The sequence below is a fragment of the Pezoporus wallicus genome, unplaced genomic scaffold (assembly GCF_028554395.1).
Source record: "Pezoporus wallicus isolate ANWC-B61680 ecotype Strahan unplaced genomic scaffold, APGP_CSIRO_Pwel_v1 scaffold_2584, whole genome shotgun sequence".
Taxonomy (NCBI): Eukaryota; Metazoa; Chordata; class Aves; order Psittaciformes; family Psittacidae; genus Pezoporus; species Pezoporus wallicus.
Genome location: NW_026642851.1, coordinates 8,139,660 through 8,156,529, shown reverse-complemented (window position 1 = coordinate 8,156,529; position 16,870 = coordinate 8,139,660). Strand labels below are relative to the sequence as shown.

The window sequence follows — 16,870 nt, the reverse complement described above, 5'->3', positions numbered from 1 at the left end:
AGCAGAATTAACTTACTGGTTAACATTACTCAGCTCTTAAGAAAACAGAAAACTGATTCAAAACCAGACTAATTTCACAGATACTGTCAGCTCCCCTCCGCGTTCAATCTAACATTAACAAGAATAATTGAACTCTTTTGCCAATCTCCTTAAATTATTACTATTTATCACTAATTCTTGACAGCTTAGAAAGGAGCATAAACCTGAAACAGTTACTGTATCATTTTCAACACAATTCAGGACCAAGCATAAGACACACATTAGTATTTTCACATGCACTCATACTAACGAACCAGATTTAGGATTTTGTCTCCTCCAATTTGTTCACCATTTAGAAGGAGTCAGAGAGCCAGCCACAGAGCTTGTATGCCTGCTTGGGCATTGATACAGAGGAACTACATCTTATTCCTTATTTCTACTACCATAACGCAAAAAGACATCATAACTTACTTTCTTACAATGTAACCGGCAGAATCCAATTTCTTCCTCTGCTCTAACAAGAGGGGTCAACCCACTGACAGAAACAAAACAACCACACATAGAGGGAACGTGCCAGCTCCTGAGCTGAACTGGAAACCAATCAACCAGCCTCCACTAATCCAAACAAATCCAGCATCAGCCCCTCTGACTAGCACCCTCCCCCTACAGAGCGACAACAGGAAGTCTCCATCTACCAGGAAGCATCAGCCAAACGACATTCGAGGAAAGGCAGGCAGAGGAAGAAATCACATGACAGCTAAGTCTCTCCTACACACTGCTCTCTTCCAATCCTAAACCCTCCTCGTCTACTGGCTGCCCCTTAAATTTATTATTCTAACTTGGGAAAGGAAGGGACAAGAGCGATCAAGCATACAAAGAAAGAAATACAACAATTGTCAGAATAGAGATTAGTAAGAAGTTCTGCAACAGAAGGGAAGGAGTTTTAGGTAGTCTCTGGACTGATGCAGCTGAGGTTGCTAACAGTGCAAAGGCAGGCTAGGAAACACAGGCACAGAAAAGGCACAAGGGGAAGAGGAAAGGCGAAAAAATGGAAAAGGAACTCTTCTTTTCTTACAGCTATAATACAGGAAGTCATAATACAGGAAGTCTCAGATGAGAGAAAAAAACAGGCTGGAAGAATAGAGGATGACAGGACAAGTCAGACCAGAAAGCACGTGGTCCTAGAGACAGGCGAACACGCTTCAAGAAGTAGGGGGGGGGGGGAGGATGGGGGAGACGTGGTGAGAAAAGGAGAAAAACGGCCAAGGTTGAGCGACTGGGGGGTCGGAGCAGGCCCAAGGGAAGAGGGCAGGGACCATCAAGACGTAGCGAGGCTTGAGGCCAGCGCGGGCAAGCTGGCGCTCGCTTATCCACTCACCTTGATGCACTGCGACATTGCAGCCGTGCCCGTCGCAGTAGACAAGCGGGTTCTCGGCCCAGCCCCTCTCGTCGGAGCACACGCAGCAGCCGCCGATCATCTCCTTCATGCTATTGGAGAACTCGCCCTCCAGTGACACAGGCAGCAGCAACGGCTCGCTAGAGACCATCTAAGGGTTAAAAACACCGTCGTCAACACCACACACTAACACGCTGTACCCTCTGCCTGCCCCCTCCCCCGGCAGTGTCTCCCCTCAGTCACTCAGCCGCCGCCGCCGCCACCGCCGCCACGGCAATGATTTAGGGCCCATGACCGCTGCCTGAGAGCCTCTTCTCTCCGCGGCCCGACCAAGAGGCCAGGCTGTGTCAGTCAGTCACGGTGGCAGGCAGGCAGGCAGGGGCAGCCCGGCGACAGCACACTGAGGAGGACACGGCGCGGCAGGCAGGCAGGCAGGCAGGAGAGCAAGTCCAGCGCGCAGGCGCACTGTGCGCCCCCCCGCCGGGAAGGCCTCGGCCTAGGGCCCTCCTCGCGATGGTTCACGAGCCGCCCATGGAACGTGAGCCGCGGCTGAGCGCGCGCTCTACCTCTCCCCCCAACACCTCCCTTCCCCCCACACCCCGGCTCCAACCGTCGCGCCGAGAGAGCGTGCGCGAGCCAGCGGCGAGGCGAGGCGAGGCAAGGCAAGGCAAGGCGCCCCGCCAGGCCCACCCGCCCCTCGCCTTGCCTCCGCGCCTCCCGCCACAGGCACCTGAGGGCCCAGCCCGGGCCGCGCAGCGCCACCGCCACCCGCCCAGCCGCCCGGACACCCACCTCGCCGTGCTGCCACTCTCCGTCCCCCGGGCGAGCCATCGCGTGTTTCCACCCACCCCCCAGCCCCGGCCGGCCTAATCCTAACAACGCGGGCAGCGCTGCGCCGCGGGACAGCCCCTGCGAAACCGCTTCCCCTCCCAGCCCGGGCGAGCGTTAGCTGGGGTTGTTGCTGCCCCCCCTCCCCTCAGTGTGTGTAGGGGGGGCGGGGAGGTGGCAGACATGCGCCCCGCTCCCACCCGCGATGTCACCGTGCTCATGCCCCCTTCAGGAAGGCGGCAGGACTCGCCCCGTTCCCGCCCACCCCGCAGAAATCATTTTTACTATCTTGTTTATTTTCCCCCTGATGTGCCTGCAGGACTAATGCATTCCCGCTCCCAACTTTTATTATCCTGTTTATGTCCCCTCGGTGTGCCTGCAGCACTAATGCATTCTCGCTATTATGCCACTTCCCTGCCCTCACCGCAACTTTTACTATTTTGTTTATTTTCCCTTCGATGGAGCTGCAAAACTAATGCATTATTAATCCCTCTCTTTCTCCTCTCCCCCCAAAACTCCTCGTGCGGATGCAGCGCTGCGTGGCTGTTGCTGCCACACCAGCAAAAGCGGTAGAGATAAGGCGAACAGAAAAACCAGGGCGGCCACAGACACACAAACCTAAGTGTGCTCTTCAGCACAGCTGTCCTCTGCTTTTACTTGGAGGTGGATACGTCTTTCTAGCACTTGGACATTGCGGAGGGCGGGTAGTAAAACAATCCTGTTGTCTCTTTTAATTGGGAGGGGGGAGGCATAATATTAAAACCTGGGGGGAGAGAGAGCTGAGATGGTCAGCAGAGAAGAAAATCTCAGGCTATTCAATTCTCCATTGTAAGCAGGTACGCCTGTAGCAGAAGGAACTAATTGTGGTGATTGTTAGGAGCACAGAGAAATTAAATACAGCCTTACAAAATTCTGCTCTCTCACTTGCCCCAGGGCCCAGCGCTTATTTATTTATTTATTTATTTATTTGGTGTGGGGCTAGGAAGCTATCATTGATTTATCTTTGTTATCACGCTAAGAAGCAGAGAAGCAGAATTTGTGCATGGACTGTATTTCTCAGAATGATTTTGCAAGGCCAGCTCAGTTGATATGGTGATATCCATACAAATCACTACTGAATTATGTACATTCCTGGACACGTCACTACCCAGACCGATACATATGCAGGTTATATTTTATACATTGTTAACTAATAAAACATCTGCACTTGCGTAGGGGAGTATGACAAACTGCGTGGAAGAGAGAGGTGGGATGTTCACAACTCCCTACCCCCTACGGACATCCAAGCCTGCAGTTTGTATGCAGGATATCTTAGGTTAAGCTCTTTTCTCTGCTTTCAAGTTTGAAGTGAAATTACTTTGAGGAAAAATGGCGGGCAGGCAAAAACTGAATGAAGGTAGCTTCCTAGTTGGGGGGCCCAGCCAAATATGCAATTAACACAGCCTTCTGAGACACATTCTAATCATTTCTCTGTAAACATATGCTCCAACATCCTTGAGACTTCAGAAATTTTTAAGGCACGTGTAAAAAATGGAGGCAGGGGGACTGGAATGTAGTAGTATGTTTCAGCTTTTGTATAATCGGTCAAGAGCCTGCACTCCAAAAAAACCCCACTCCACACCCTAATGTCCTATCTCAACACTGAAGAACACAAATTTGACCATAAAAGTATTTACATTATAAAATATACTTACAACACTCTTTTTATTACTTCTAAAGCTTGTAAAAATACCCTGAAGATTGCAGGTGCAAGCAATTATTTTGTAAGGAAATAAAGCAATTAATATATCCTGGTGGTTTAAAAAAACACAAATTATTTGAAGCTGATAGATACAGTGTCCCAGCCCTTCTTCATTCTTGTCAAGAAAATGACATCTAATTTAAAAAGCATTCTCAATGATTCTGTTAACCCTGACTAAAAAGAAAAAAAGAAAAATAATCACACTACAGCAGCAAATCTGTCCTTTATTTCCCTAACAGGTAAATTAAAATAAATACCCTTTTAAAATGCAAATATATCAAATATATTTTAATTTGTTGGATGATTTTATACATTTAGTAAAACTCGTATTGAAACAACTGTAAATTTTTCGCACAGCTTTTTTTTTTTTTTTATTCATTGAGAAGGTCTTCCTGCAATTTCTTCTTTGAAAAGCAACTAGTACAATTCCCGTGTCTGTCTTGGTGAGTTGAAGGTTTTTTAATGTTAGCTGTTTTAAGGTTCAATTTTTAGTTCGATAAAGAAGCACAAAGAAAAAATTAATCACTTTGCAACAACTTGATTAAAGCTGCACCATGGCAACAAGAGTATATTAGTGAAAAACCTAGTGTATAGTTTTCAAATAAAATATTTTAATCCCACACCATGTATCACACCAGCTTCGTATTGCACAGCCTGAAATTTTGCTTTGGTGAAAATTCAGTCAAGCCTAATACATTCAATTACTTAACGAAACATTTGTTGTCTTTTTATGGATTTCTGCTTAATTCTGTCTATAGAAAGAATGTACATGGACTGAAAGAAACTCCATGACTACCACCTTATGGTATTGTGTAATATTTGATGGAAAAATTTAGATAACCTCTTGATAGTTCTGTAAAACAATCATTTAGAGAAGACCTTTGAAATGCAAAATAGGAAAAGAAATGCATTACCACTAAATAAATACTGCAAACACTAAGCCTATAATGGCTATGGAATCAGAACATAAAATCTTGTAGCATATATGTTCTTATGATTGTAGTATTTAATAAGCACTGACATGACACAGAAGGCCAATTTTCTTTTTTTAGAAAAGAAGCTTGTCCTTTTATAGTGATATATAAGAGATTAAAACAATTAGAGAGGAATATAATTCAGTGAGTATGAATGAATAATTTCATTCTTAATCTAAATGCAAGGAGAAAATTCAATTCTCTTTAAAGGAACCTACAAGACCTAGAAGCTAAACAAGTTATATTGTAAGCAGCATACAAGAAGATTATATGTTTTCATATTTTTGTGGATACCCTTTTCAAATAGAGTGACTGTGTAACTGAAAGAAAATTACTCTCCAAATGCAAATTGTTTTTAAAAGTTTAAGAAATTACTCAAGATAACATTAACATATATTGGTGCAGAGCACTTTAGCTTCATCAACAAAAATAACAAGGTTTTCACCTTAAATTTTTAGTGCAAATTAATCAGTTCCAACAATAATGCTAAGATTTTGGAAAGCTTGCTTTAAATTTCACTTTTTTTTTTTTTCCCTAAAAAATGCTAAATCATACTGTAACTTCAGTGAATAAAACAAAACATTGAACAAGAAAAAGTCTTTCATTTAAAAAACTGCATTACCAGTTGCATATAATCATCAGAAGAGTCTTCCCGGAATAACAGAAAAAGCATGGACTTCATATAAAATGCACACTGTATCAGAAAACATGGACTGATACTGGGACTTGAAGCTGTAGAGTGAGGAGACTCACTTCTTTCCAGAAAGCAAATTTCTGATAGCAGTTTTTACTCCATTTTCAGATAGGGTCTTTGTGGAAAAAGCTTTGATCTTTACCTATGTGGAAATGGATACACACTGCAGCTAAACAGAAGCCACTGAAAACAGGAAAATGGCAATAACTTCATGATACTCAATAGGTAGAATAATGCATCTCCTGATTATCCATTTAAAATACATTGATGCTTGTCTGCCTTTTGTTTATGTGGGTTTAAATCATTAACAATCTACACTGAAATACATTTCTAATCATGAGTATTTGCTTCATTTCTGGGAAGGCAGCAGCAAAATAGTCACTTTACACAAAATAAAATGCAACTCTTGTGTGCTGACCTTTGCACACACTGCGTTTTAAATGGCAGGCTGTCTTAGATCCAACAAATTATTTCTATCCATGTTCAATTATGAAGGATATAGCATGCTTACAGAACCCATATTAAAACATGTTAATGTATCTTTACATGCTTACTCCTATGTTACACTGAGAAAGAATAAAGTTCTTTTTCCTCCTATTCCGTAATTCACTGCTCAAATCTGCACTTAACACCCATACAAACACCATGTACTGAAGAACTAAAAAGCTTCAAAATTTAGCATGTAGTCACTTCTTGATCAGGAGTTTGCATGCTGTGTATTTACATGTTATGCAAGTACAGGTAGCATCATCACACGTCATAGCAGCGCATCTCCTGGACACCATGCTTCTTTAGATGCTGCACCATTTTCTTTTGTGCAAACATAATTACAAATTTTGCAGTTCTTTAGACTGCAAAGAAAGGGGGAAATAACTCCACCAACTACTGTATTCATTTTATTGCTTTTAATTGTATTATCACCTTTGGAAACTTTGGTAAATTCCACTTAACTAGCAGCAATGGACAAAACTGGTGGTTTTCAAGTACTGCTTCTGTTACTAATGTTGGCATTTAAATGTTAATTTCAGACTGAGGTTTACGATAAACATGAAACAAGGGATTTTCTTTGAATGAATAATCTCAAACCAAAATTCTAAATAAAGGAATCCTAGCACTGGATGTTTTTAAGCACAGTGATTATTTCCTTTTAAAGATTTAACATTCCCTAAATGGTAGAAGTTAAAGATTTAAATGTGACAGCTAATTTATAATTCTCTACATTAAAAAGGCATTTAAATGTTAACCACATTTTTATATGAGTCAAGTCAAAGTAATGATAATTACAGTATGATACAAAAGAACCTGAAATAAACTTCTAGTAAACCATATTGAGTATTAATGCTTATTAAGTCCTGAAAAGCTGGGTTAGTAAACTCTGGAATTTAGATTATATGCAACTTAAATGTAACACAGGGCTTTTCTCCAGAGAAAAACACTTTGTTTCAAAGTTTGAATTTTTATGAGAAATGTATTAATTCATTGGATTTTTATTAAATACATTTACATAGCTCCACTCCAAAACCAAGCCTCAGATTACTTTTCTTCTGTAGACATATCTCTATGTAGGATTTGCTAAATTAACATTCCATATAAATTAATAGCCTTTTTTCATGTTTGTTGTGTTACGATAAGCAGAGTGATGCTGCATTGTATCACAGGTCACATTTATTCGATTTTGATTTACGAATGGGATCTGTACTGCTTATTAAATACAAGAAATGACATGCTGAATTTCCCATCAAATATCTTAAATACAGACTTACTTTAGGTAGATTTGTATAAACAAAACACATATACATAATACAGGCGTGGGAAAGGAAAAGCTGTTTTGTTAGATGCTAAAGCAAATTGGAGTAAATCAACCGCATCCGTGGGCTGTATAAGCAATATTACTCTGCTTTTCCCAGTACCATTTGGACTAAACAATGTTACTTTTTTATTTAAAGTGTTTTCTTCTCAACAAGGGGCCACCACTTCCCAATCTCAGAAACACGCCCCAGAATATGTTAATTAATTGTATTGTGTCTCTGAAAGAAAGAGGTTGCCAAATGCAATAAAAAAAAAAAAAAAAGTCTTTCGATCAGTGAGCTGCGTTCCCACTGCCAGCGACCATCTAATTTCAATTCCACATATATATATATTTATATACACAAAGATACATTTCCTCTAGGTACGACTTTGACCATTTAAAACTGACTACGAGCGAAAGTCTAAATTGACCACATAGGGTGTATCTGGGAAGCTTAACATTCCTGTCGAATTAAGCACGCAAGCCTCAGATCACTTTTTGTCAATCTTACTCTGGTACTTCAGAGTCGGGAATGTGGGTAATTTTTATATCGTGGTACTTCCCAATTAAAAGCAACAACAGTGCTCCTTTGTGAAAAAAAAAAAATATATGAAATACATCAACACATTGCACACAGATACAAAATAAAGAGCAATGAAGAATGGCAACACACGGTCTCTCCCTATATTTTTTTTAGTATCTTCCCTTTCAATAAGATAGTTTTCAAATAGCGATATATTGTTTTAGTAAATACAACAGCATTAAATGTCCTTCTGAATGACGCTTTCCTAAATTTGTAAATTGCCAAGCAGCAATCAAGAGAAAATGCATCTCTGGAATACTCAAGTAGGAGAAGTAAAACAAAACCAAGCAACAGCAACAAAAAAAAAAAAAAATCTTTCTTTCCTCGATCTTAAAGTTAATGCCTTCAGGTATTACCAGGGTGGTGTTTTCCTATTAAATATTACTGGCATCTCCAGCTTTCGAACAACACGGATGCTTTTTACCATCTAAACTGAATTGAGCTTTTATTTGGAGGAGTCCCACAAAAGCCTGCAAGTTTACAAAGAGTGAAAGTCCCAAACTGTATTATCTGAAACAATGACTGCGAGTATGCAACTTCCCAAGTGTGCGTGGGGGGAGGAAAGTCACTTCAGAATTATTTTCAACTAGGTGATATCCGTAAACATCATCCTTCAACTTTTTACTTGCTGCTCATGATCTATGCAAAACGTTAATTTCTTAGCGATAATTTTAATTAAAAAAAAGTAAAAATAGGTATCATTTCTGATCTTTTACAATAAATTCTCATGCACTAGAAGATAACTTGCTAAAAATAATCACAGTTCCCCTAGAAAAGATTTTCTTAATTAGTTCTCTAGAACTAATTCTTCCCTCATCACAAATACGAGCCCCTTCCCGTTTTAATGTAATCTTCCAGAAACAACGTGCAAAGACTTTTTTTTTTTCCCCTAGAAGATCAAGGGCACTTGTTGGAAATTTTCTTGACCATCAAGTTACTCAATTCATCCTCTATGAAAATACATGAGAAAAACTCAGGTCTGAAATGGCGTACCAAAACAATTCTAATTATTTTCGGGAGGAAGAGGGGGAGACAACAAACACTTCCAATAAAATAAATCCTTACAAATCTCAAACAAACATCAAACACTTTGGGGGGGGGGGGGGGGGAAGTCCATATACGGTGCTTACATGAAAAACAGGATAAAATTAATGCTCATTTTTATAAACAGACCATTAAGACGAGTTCCTTCCAAAATTCTCTTTGGCTACATTTATTATTCCAAATTCAGCGGTTCGGAGCAGTTTCTCCCGATTTCTTTAAGAAGCCCTGTTCTAAAAATCCACCCACAAACAGATGTTACTTTATGTACAAATCCACTGCGGTAGTGGGGTTTGGAGGTTTTTTACCTTTCAAGTAACACGTGAGCTACCGCCTCACTGGAGCTCTCTCAGTGGATGGCACTTCTAAAGACTCCTCTCTTATTTTACCCGTTCTCCTCCTGGAGCCCCCCGAGCCGCTGCTGCTACGGGTGAGCACACCAGCCCAAAGGGGCCCAGCGGCGGCGGGGTCTCTTCCCTCCTTCCCTCGCTGCGGCCGAGCAAGCCCCGCCGGCGGAAAGCGGCGCGAAAAGAAGCGCCGGGGAACAATGGGGAGCGCATGGAGGAGCGGGAGCCCCGGCCGCGCTTCCCCCGTCCCCACCGCCCAGCCCTGCTCCGCTCTCGCCGCCTCCTACGGCCAAGCCGCGGGAGGGGGCGGTGAGCGCCGACCCTGCTCGCTGCCGGGCCGATGCGGCTCCTCCGTGTTACCTAGGCTCTGTTGCCCGGAGCCCGCTCCGCTGACGGGAGACCCTCGCTCACCCTTGAAATCCCCTGGGCAAGCTTGCCAGGTCAGCGCCGCGCTGCCGAGGGCACCCACAGGTTTACGCTCGCAGCCGCTCAGCCCCCAAACTCTCCCGCCACACGGCAAGCAGCAGTGCTGCAGGGCGAGAGGGGCTGCCCGGCTGGCCCATTGCCAGCCCCGGCTTCCGAGCCTATCCCGGGGTCGCCGGTGCGGGCAGGCCGGCCTATGGGAGTCCTCAGCCCTCCGCCAGCTGCCCCCGACCTCCCGACAGCAGCCCGCACCCGGCGGCCCCTCGCATGCCGTGAGCACTACCCGCAGGAGAGCAGGCAGCACTACAGAGGCGCCCCGGGCCGCGCTGCAGTGCGCGCTCCTTCCCTTCAGGGGACGGTGCTGCACACAAAAGGCGGCTCAGCATTGTTCTCCTCCCTGACCCCCAAATCCCCTTTTCCCCGCCGCGGAAGCCGCCAGGAGCGGGCAGTGGGAAGGGCCCGGAGAGAGAAGGGCGAGGACGGGGAGAGACCGACTGGCCAGCACGCTTCAAGGCCCCCCGCCATCTTTGCGCTTCCTATGCTCGCCTCGTGGCGGGCCCACAGCCTGCCGTCGAAGCCCTCCGGTCCTGCGCCCTCACCCTCTTCTGCCGTAGCTCCGTCGGGGTCCCGGCCCTATCCAGCCCTGCCCGGGCGCCAGGCTCCCACTGCCTCCTCTCACACAGCCCCGACTCGCTGACAGAGCAAAGTCCTTCACGTAAACGGGTCCTTCCTGTGTTGCTTCATGCAAAACACCCACTGGAGTGCCTCACTGCATCCCCAGAGCCTCCTCGTTGGGTTTCCACACGGGATCACCCGCTTCACACACCCACGGGGGTAAAAACCCCAAAGCAGGATCAAGGTGAGGTACTGCTTGAGGATTTCATGCTCAAATTGATGCAAAGCATACTGTGCTTTAATCCTGATGGGCCTGGCTAGAGACCAGTGTTTGAACTACAGTGCTGCCTACTCCACAGCCTGCAATCCGACGTCCAGCAAACAGCACGTTCCCTGCCGCCACGTTAAAAACACCATATAGCGGTAAAACTCGGTACCGAGATCCCACAGGAAGTGAGCAAAGTGAGGAAGGGAGCAGGAGCCACGACGACACCGGGAAAAAAAGCCACTGCTCGATTTAAATAATTGCATAATATTAGGATTTAACTTATACATGTTTACATTTGTGTGATTTGATTAATGTCACGTTTGATTTCCTTAAAGCCCCTGACACGATACTTTAAAACAGGAGATTAACGCCTGCCGGTGATATTCAACAGGCAATTCCTCCTCCCGGGGCCGCCTGCCCCCAACCCGGACAGGTACAGCCCATACGCAAATCCCTCTCTGGGGACCTCGACTCCCCTCAGGAGCGGGGACTCCACCACGACCCTTCCCTTCCCCTACGCCCCGTGGGGCTTCTGTGTTCCCCTCACAAGTGACGGACACCGAGGGCACTCTCCCACAGGCTTTCCGCCCAGTCAGCCACTGTTCCAACAGCGCCCCACAGGCTCTCCCTGCCGTTCAAAAGTGGGGCCGGTCTCCCTCAGGGGCACCCCAGCTCCCGCCACCGCCCCCGGGCTTCCCTAGGGAGGCGGGGGGGGGAGGGCGAGCATCGGAAGGCATGAGCGCGGCCGGCGCGGGGAATTGTGGGTAAGGAAAGTGGTCGGGCGGCAAAGGAAGCGGCGGGCGGGGGGGAGGGGTGAAAGGTCAGCGGCCAAGAGCCCCCGCGCCCGCGCCAATGGCGGGCGGCGCCTCGGCAGGCGGGTGGGCCTTGCCGCCGCCGCACGGACCGGACCGGACCGGCACGGCCCCGCCGCTTCCCGCGCTTCCGTCACGGCAAGTCGTGGATGCCGCCCGCCCCGGCTGTAAACATCGAGCGTGCGTGTTCCCCCTTCGGGCGGCCCAGTGCTCCAGGGGGACGGGACGAGGCCCGGACCTCCCCGCCGCCCTTTGTAACGGTTCGCGGCGAGGCTGCGCGCCCGGAGACCGAGCGCCGGCGGTGTTTGTTTGCACACAACCACACCCCCACCCGCTCTTTGCTCTTTGATGCAATTTATTTGATTTGCAAATAATTGCAAATTTTTTTTTCTCTTCCCCCGTTCCCACCTACCCTGCGCTTCCTCGCCTGCCGCCCCGGCAGTTACCAGGGAGATCCGTCCTGCCCAGCCGCGGCGGCTGACGGGGACATCCCGCACACAAAGGTCCCGGTTCGGGGACGGCGGCGCCCGGGACGGCCCTGATCCCGATCGCGCTCCTGCGGGCGCGGGGACTCTCCGGTGAGCTCAGAGCCATGAAAGCAGCAAGTTGTGCTCGCAGCGGGCACCGCGGCGGCGGCGTCTCCGGCGCTGGACGGGGGTGTTATTTAAACCGCTTTGCAACTTTCTCACCGTCGACGGTACCCCTGCCACCGCCCAGCCTCCGGAGGTAAAGTTTAAGCGAGTCCCCCCCACCATCCCTTCGTAACGGAGGGGAAAAATGTTAAACGTTCAGTCGGAGAAGTGGTTCCCTTTGTTCTTTCATTGTTTCTACCAGAACTGGCGGACACGAGGACGAGCACTTACCTTCTCTCCTTTTTGCTCCAAAACACGCACGTTCCCATCAGCTTTGAAATGCACTGTCCGCTTTGGAAGCGACTACAGATGTCGAGAGAGTTTATATTCCATTATTTTTCGCTCCCTGCTCTTTTTAGCGTAAGATTAAGTTGCCGAGCACGTTGTTGCAAGCTGTAGCCCCCCGCCTTAGTGAATGGTCACGTTTAGGACCCTCCAAGTCCATCCTTATTCTGCCAGTAGAATTGAGGGTATTGGAGGTCTAAACTTGCAAAAGGAAAAGGGCCTGCGTCTATCTAGCAGATCTGAAAATGCATTCCCTACCACGCTCACTTCCACTAAGGGGATATAAACATTTCACCCAGGACAACTCAATGAAATACACATTTTAAAGCTTGAATATAGAAAAGCTGTTCCCTCTGCTCAGATAATCTAAAAGCAAACTGGCGTGCAGAAAATCTACCTCGGTGTATTCTGCAGTGGGAATCTTTTCTGTCTGGAGTTTAAAACGAACAAATAAGAGCATCATGTAGAAATGTGTAAAGTTTAACGGGAATCAGCCTCTGAGGGGGGCGTGTGACCCGGTGTGGAATGGAGAATCACAGCTTTTGAAAGGGTCCCTTTCTTGCAAAAATTACTGCTTTTCATTTGGTCCCCCGTGCGACCCAGGCAGGGGCGAGGAACCCGTTTTCCGCTTTCTTTGTAGTCCAGCCGGCGTTTCGCACCCAGCCACACCGGCGTTCCCCCCCCCCCCAACCTTGCTTTAATCTGATTACGGTGAGATTTGCTGATACAATGAATATTTGAAATGATCCTCGTGTCTTAGCGAGCGGGGTGCGTTTTCAGGCTCCCGGTTCCAAGGCTGCTTGCCACAGAGGGGAGAGGAGAGGTGGGGAACCCCGGCAGGGTGCCAGCCAGGGGGGTGGGGGTTTGGAGGGGATAAGTAGGAAGCGGAGCCCCCTCCTCCGGTGCCCAAGGGCGCCGGATTAATTCAGCCCAACTCCTTAAACCGGTGGCTGGGGCGGGATCCTTAAGTGCTTCCCCCCCCATCATCACGCCTTTGCCAATTGAAAAAATAAACAAATAATTAAAAAAAAAAAAAAAAAAACAGGATGCAGGCGACCCAAGTAATTGTGGGACCGGGAGTACGTGTTGTCTCACACCCCCCTCCTCCTCCTTCTCCTCCCCCTCCTCCCGATGTGGCCTTAACAGCAAACTGGAAGGCCAGTTTATTTCATAGGGCCATATTACAACCACCAAGGTAAATAAGGAGTCATGGGGGGAGAGGGAGGGAAGGGGGAGAGAGAAGGGGGGCTTTTCTTTGATAGCGTTTAATTGGAATTGAAACATTCTGGAGCTGTAAACATTCTTTATTTATTCAGCACACATAAGCGGGCATTGTTTTATCACCATCATAATTACGGTGTCCTTTAAACTGACTGATAACAGAGGAGATAAGGGAATGCGCCTGTAGCTCTGGATCAAATCGCTGGCTCTTCCCTCTCCCCGGGTCACAGGGATCCGAAGGGTCCTTGGAGATGAGGAGCTCCGGAAGATTGTGGCCTGGCCATCCCTTACGTCACGAAAGTGATTTGTACCACATTGCTAATTTGGTGCAATTCATAACCTCCCGATCTCCAACGCTTACAACCGCTTCTCAGTTTGCAGGGATGGTTTTTGAAGATGCGGTTCCCCAGCACAGCAATTCAGAGGGATCACCTATGTGCAGGAGAGGATCTTATTTCCTAGTGCTTGTTGCTTTACCTTTGTCTAATTAAAAATGCAAACTTTTAGGATCCTTTCAGAACAAAGCCTCACCAAATCCCCTTTACGTCCAAGGATTTGCAAATTTATAAAGGCTGCATTGAATTCAGCATGGGTCAAGGGGCAAAAAAAGGGTAGAAGGTCACTGCATTTTGATTATGGGTCAGTAAACAACATGGCATGTAGTATGTGTCCAGAAACTCCTACTAAAAAGTATTTTAAAACTACCAGCAGTATCAAACTCAAGAAATAGTATGTGGTGATTCTAAATTGCACAAAATTCTAGTGTGCAAGTGACACCCCAGCCCCCATGGAAATAAAAAGGACAACTTAAAAAGCACTTAGCAGAGCTCTGCATTGCCGCTTTGTTTACCAAAAAAAAAAGAGGAGAAGAAAAAAAAAGAAGAAAACCAACCCTGAAACTCCATGTAGGCATGAGTGTTACCCAGATTACGGGGTTGGGGTTTTTTTTCTCAGTCTGATGGTTGGCATTTCTTTGTCCTGCACATTTAGGAAATTTAGTTATATGTTATGATTTGTTGCTGTATTCGACATGACGGCAAATTTGAGGTACCACAGTCACATTTGGCTGACTTTAAAACAGCAGAAGGATCCTATTATACTGTTCTTTGACCCTATTATATTTACATTACTGGACTCTTTGTGATAGCCTCTAGCTGCTTTCTGTCTGTCTGTGTCCTCCTTGAGCAAAATATGCCCAGGAATACCTAAAAGTAGGGTGTAGGGTTGGAAAACAAGTCCTCATTAGAAACACGTATTTCTGCCCAGCGTCGTGTAAGCGAAAGGTTTATTTAATGCTTGTCAATATCTGAAGATGTGGTCCACCACTTAACAAATAATAATAATAAATAATAATAATACTCTAATAATGTGGCAATCCTAGTGTGAAAATGCACATGACCTCTTAGGTTTTCCCAGAGATTTTCCAAAGAATTCTCCCTAGTAGTACAACCGGTGGTGGACATCGCTGCTGCATTTCCTGGCAAAACGTTTGAAGGACTATAAATGGTGTGTGCATTACTTCATTGCAGGAGGAAGAGGTCAGGCTGAATTGCACTGGTATTTAAACATAATCATGCTATGAAAATAAATCAAAACACGTAAAAGGAGTATTTTGAATGTTACACACATTACTTTCTGGAACGACATGGTTAAACACTTCCCCGCGAGTGTATGTATTTTAACACAAGTTTACAAAAATGAAAGTATATGATTTTCAATAAATGGGAATAGGTCTACAGCAAGGTATTATGAATATTATTTGCTCTTTCTTTTTTAATGAGGTTTATCCTTTGGCCAGACAGCTTCAAGACTGAAATACTACTGACTATAGAATGTAGATTGCAGATTGCACGCTACTCAACGTGAAAAGGAGCACATTTGATTGATAGTTTCTCTGTGTGTGTGTGTGTGTGTGTGTGTGTGTGCCTATACACACAAATCTCTGTAGTTGCCTGTATATGTGTTTGGCAAAACCGGGCATCTCTGGCAGTCCTTATCTCAAGAAATGTGAGACAAACATCCATCCCTTTAATCATGTTCATCTTTGATCACCGGCAAGGGTGACACAGTCCACAAAATTAACAAAGCAACTCCCTTGCTTTTGAGGGATAGTTACATGTACATCTGGGTCTGCACACACATGCACCACGGACACACGGACACGCAGGCGTCCACCCCGACTCCCAGCAAGGAAATTATTGCATAACTTTCCCTGTAATTGATACCAGACACCTTTAATTTTTCATTTTCGTTCTTTGGGCCAGCTTTCACGTTAACAATCTAAGCTGTAAATGTTGGTGGTTATTGATCGCAGTCCCCTGTGTGCGTGCAAATCCATTTTCAAGTCCCCTGCCTGCTCAGGAGTGGGAGAGGCCCCTTGCACACGCATATGTATGTGCTTGTGCAAAGGGCCTCGCCGGCTCCTGAGCAGGATCTGCCCCCAGCCTGCGTGAAGACGACCCCGCATGCACAACGTGTGCTCATGGCCAAGGGAAAGCACGCACTCACACACACACAAAAGCCACAAACGATGGAGAAGTAGAGAAACAGAGGTCTCCGTGCGAGATGCGGAGCAAGATCCGCAGCCCAAAGTGTGTGTAAGTAGCCGAAAAGATGCGTATATAGGTTAGGCGCCTGGCAATTCCCAGGAGTTATACTGGGGCTCTGCCTTACCCCTCGTGCCCGTGGTCGAACCTTTCGGGGAACCCGTGGTTTTCCACCGGTTCTAAACGTCTGGTAGCGCCGGAATGAAAGAAACACACAAAGAAAAGGCGTTTTTGAACGAGTTGCTTCATCCCGGTGCCGGGCTGTCACCGGTAGTGAGCGGGCGCCCGTGGCTCCTTGCCTGCGGGCGCACGCGTGGGGTTACACGAGAACCCAACTGCCAGGCTGAGAACGGGCTTTTCAGCTCATATCGGGGGTTTTGGTAACGTCTTGTGAGCAGCCTTCTCGGAGTTTACTGTTCCTTTACTGTTGACTCCATAGCCTTAACCTTAAAGCAGGGGGAGGAGAGCAGTGGGGAGGGGGTGGGGGTGTTGGCAGCATATAAGTACATCAGGAGGAATTTTTAAACGACCGTATTGTCTCTAGCTCTAGAAAGACTGCGCTGATTTCTTTTTAGCGCCAGCAGCTGTTTTCTCTCGCAACTTTGCTTTCAGCCTCGGCAGACGCCAGGGTGGCTCTCCCACGGGCGAGGAAGAGGAAGGCGAGGCTGGGAGATCCCGAGGCAAGGCGAGCTCCGC

General features: G+C 46.5%; 1 protein-coding gene across 4 annotated transcripts in view; it reads right to left on the bottom strand.

Annotated features, from left to right (window-relative positions):
* MLLT10 (MLLT10 histone lysine methyltransferase DOT1L cofactor) overlaps positions 1–2,328 on the bottom strand; it is a 129,951-nt gene extending 127,623 nt beyond the window's left edge. For 3 of the 4 annotated variants that reach the window (XM_057432614.1, XM_057432617.1, XM_057432618.1), the window contains exons 1-2: positions 2,168–2,328; positions 1,358–1,526 (exon numbers count right to left, since the gene is read on the bottom strand). In XM_057432614.1, the coding sequence (XP_057288597.1) occupies positions 1,358–1,526; positions 2,168–2,206 (208 nt within the window). In that variant the 5' untranslated portion in view covers positions 2,207–2,328. The remainder of the gene's footprint in view (positions 1–1,357; positions 1,527–2,167) is intronic. The other variant, XM_057432615.1, reaches the window with a different exon arrangement.
* Between the last annotated feature and the right edge of the window lie 14,542 nt (positions 2,329–16,870).